Genomic DNA, 2,390 nt, shown 5'->3' with positions numbered 1-2,390 from the left:
GATAAAATTGTAAAATTATAATTAATTGTTAGTTTTTCTCTCCACATAAGATAACTTTACGAAATCATAGCTTTTCAATACGTTTGGATGAGCAGCAACAATTTTAGATTCTAACATGTTTTAACGGATATACACGAAGTTGGTTTTGACCCTTTTTATAATCAACTACAGTTGAAACCAGATTTTTAGTTTATATTCTAATTTCAAATACCGTTTTGTCTCAAATCCAAACAGACTCATACTCCTAACACTCGGTTTTTGTATGGCGAATGGTTGAAATGTTTCGCTGAAATATGTCATCAAATCACCAGGAATTGGCAATTGCAATTCAATTTTAACGTCTTCCAATCTGTTTTATATCTTGAAAGTAGTGATGATTCTCTAGTTTGAAGCCAGTAGAACTAGCTCATATGATTTTTTTTGCGAAATTATTTATTGGAATACGATTTATTCGTGCTGTTCGAAATTTGAAACAAGGTGTTCGGAATATGAGACAAAATGGACACAGTGTCGGCATTTGAATCAAAATGTTGTTTAACAAGTTTATATAAACAATTTTATCAATAAACCCAACAGCTGATAGTTGGACTTTGCGAAGCAATTAAAATTATCAATCAAATCAATCAATGGGCGTAACATGTGGTAACACTTATAAATACAGAAATATAACATGTAGTAACATTTATGAAATGTAACTTTATTTTCCTACAACAGTTTAAAGAAAGATTTTTTCTTCTAATGTTCAATCAAAATATAATAATGTTGTTACGATTGTTTAATTGAAGAGATTTTCGACTTTTTCAGCTTATCTCACTAGTTTCACATTCTTCGTTCTCCACATTAAATCGGACAAAGCTATTATCAGAACTTTGCTCTGACTCGAACAACCGCTTTAGAGCTATCAGTGTTATCATTCCGTGAACTCGCCTGCCTGCAATGTATAAAAAATATGTCCTTACTTATTTCTTTCACAGTAATCGAATACAACACTTACAAGTCATCGGAAACAGCAAAGATGGATTGCAGAACAGTGTAAATTCCCAATATTGCTCATCTTGGTCCACCCAAAATAGTACAATTTCCCGAACTAATTGTATGAACAATACTACACAAGCAACACAAATTATCGGATAGAAATAGCGTATTTTACGATGATGAATTCCAAAGATCAGCGCACTTGCAGCGGCGATCCAACTCAGTTCCCTAGGAATTACCACCTCGTACATACCATGGATGTCGTTGTCTGTTGAAACAGTTATCAGTGGCGCAAATTCGAAGAAAGTTATTTGGTAGTTTTACTTACAATAGTCCCACATCTCGTATTGTAGGAAATCGAATATGTAGTCGTAGACTGTCTCCAAAGAGTGGATAATAGTAAGGATACCGATAGATAATCCTTGAAAGATTACGAATTTACGAATGACTTGCTCCATTATGCTGCTAACGTTGAACTCACACGAATGTTTAATATGTGATCGAGAGCCGCATCAATCTACGTTAATCTGATAGCCAGAACTGAGTGCGATCCAACGTCAATCGTTCACTATCAGTCGGACGGCTCGATGAAAGGATTCCTGAAGCCAGTTGATGACGTTCTACAATTTCAACTTCATTGCATCACTCTTCTAGGAATACGGATTGCCGCTAGACGTTTCACTGCTCAACAACTAAACGACTAATCTTATTGGATTTCAAAATGTGGCACACCTCCATCCTTTGCGAGTGTCGTCACCTAAGTAGATGGAGCAGCACCATCAATAGATAGGTGTAATATTTGGTGTTGAAAATTGCTGTATTGCTGCAGGAAATCGTCAAAAGAACACCTATTGTCTAGCCACAGCCGAGTGGTGTTTCCTAATACCAATATTGAAGGGAACGAGTGGGTGTATGATTTTTTTATTGAATAGCAAAAGAATCTGGCCAATTTAATGGATAGGTTCAATCGCTCCCTTCAATGGGTAGTATTTAACAGCCAGCTCGTGTGAACCTCTGCGGTTTTCATTATGCTTTTGTTCATTCATTTATGTTCAAAATTTCAGGACGTTTGAATTTTTTCTTCTAATACGGAAAACTCCGAAATATGTAAGTTTTTTTTTATGTCAGGTTCTTAAAGAAGCAATAAGCAATAACAATTCTTTCGATATTAGATGACATATTCCTCATAACTTTGCCGATCATACCTTTCTATGCCATTGGAATGCACTTCCCTCACTTTTTTTTCGCTTTCGCATAGATTGGAGCCATGCCACGGGCAAACCAAAACTTGGTATGCAACGGCCGGTCGAGGTATATTAAATTAAGCCGACACGAACGGCCGAAGTGGCACAGAGACAACATCAGAGTGGGTCCGCTGTTATTGTGTGCCCTGAGAAGCTGTTAAGGTATGACCC

General features: G+C 36.5%; 1 protein-coding gene across 1 annotated transcript; it reads right to left on the bottom strand.

Annotated features, from left to right (window-relative positions):
• Positions 1 to 676: 676 nt before the first annotated feature.
• LOC5570389 lies at positions 677 to 1,859 on the bottom strand. The gene is made up of 3 exons (XM_001659056.2): positions 1,304 to 1,859; positions 995 to 1,243; positions 677 to 931 (listed from the first exon to the last, which is right to left on the bottom strand). The coding sequence occupies exons 1-3, from the start codon at positions 1,431 to 1,433 to the stop codon at positions 801 to 803; spliced, it is 510 nt and encodes a 169-aa protein (XP_001659106.1). The 5' UTR covers positions 1,434 to 1,859; the 3' UTR covers positions 677 to 800.
• Between the last annotated feature and the right edge of the window lie 531 nt (positions 1,860 to 2,390).

Source organism: Aedes aegypti, chromosome 2, assembly GCF_002204515.2.
Source record: "Aedes aegypti strain LVP_AGWG chromosome 2, AaegL5.0 Primary Assembly, whole genome shotgun sequence".
NCBI lineage: Eukaryota > Metazoa > Arthropoda > Insecta > Diptera > Culicidae > Aedes > Aedes aegypti.
Note: the sequence above shows the minus strand (reverse complement) of the source record. Positions and strands in the feature narration are given on the sequence as shown.

Coding starts and splice junctions, on each gene's coding strand:
- LOC5570389 (XM_001659056.2), bottom strand. CDS start 1,433: ATGGAGCAAGTCATTCGTAAATTCGTAATCTTTCAAGGATTATCTATC. Junction 1,244..1,303: donor ATACGAGATGTGGGACTATT/GTAAGTAAAACT, acceptor CTGTTTCAACAG/ACAACGACATCCATGGTATG. Junction 932..994: donor TTTGCTGTTTCCGATGACTT/GTAAGTGTTGTA, acceptor TATACATTGCAG/GCAGGCGAGTTCACGGAATG.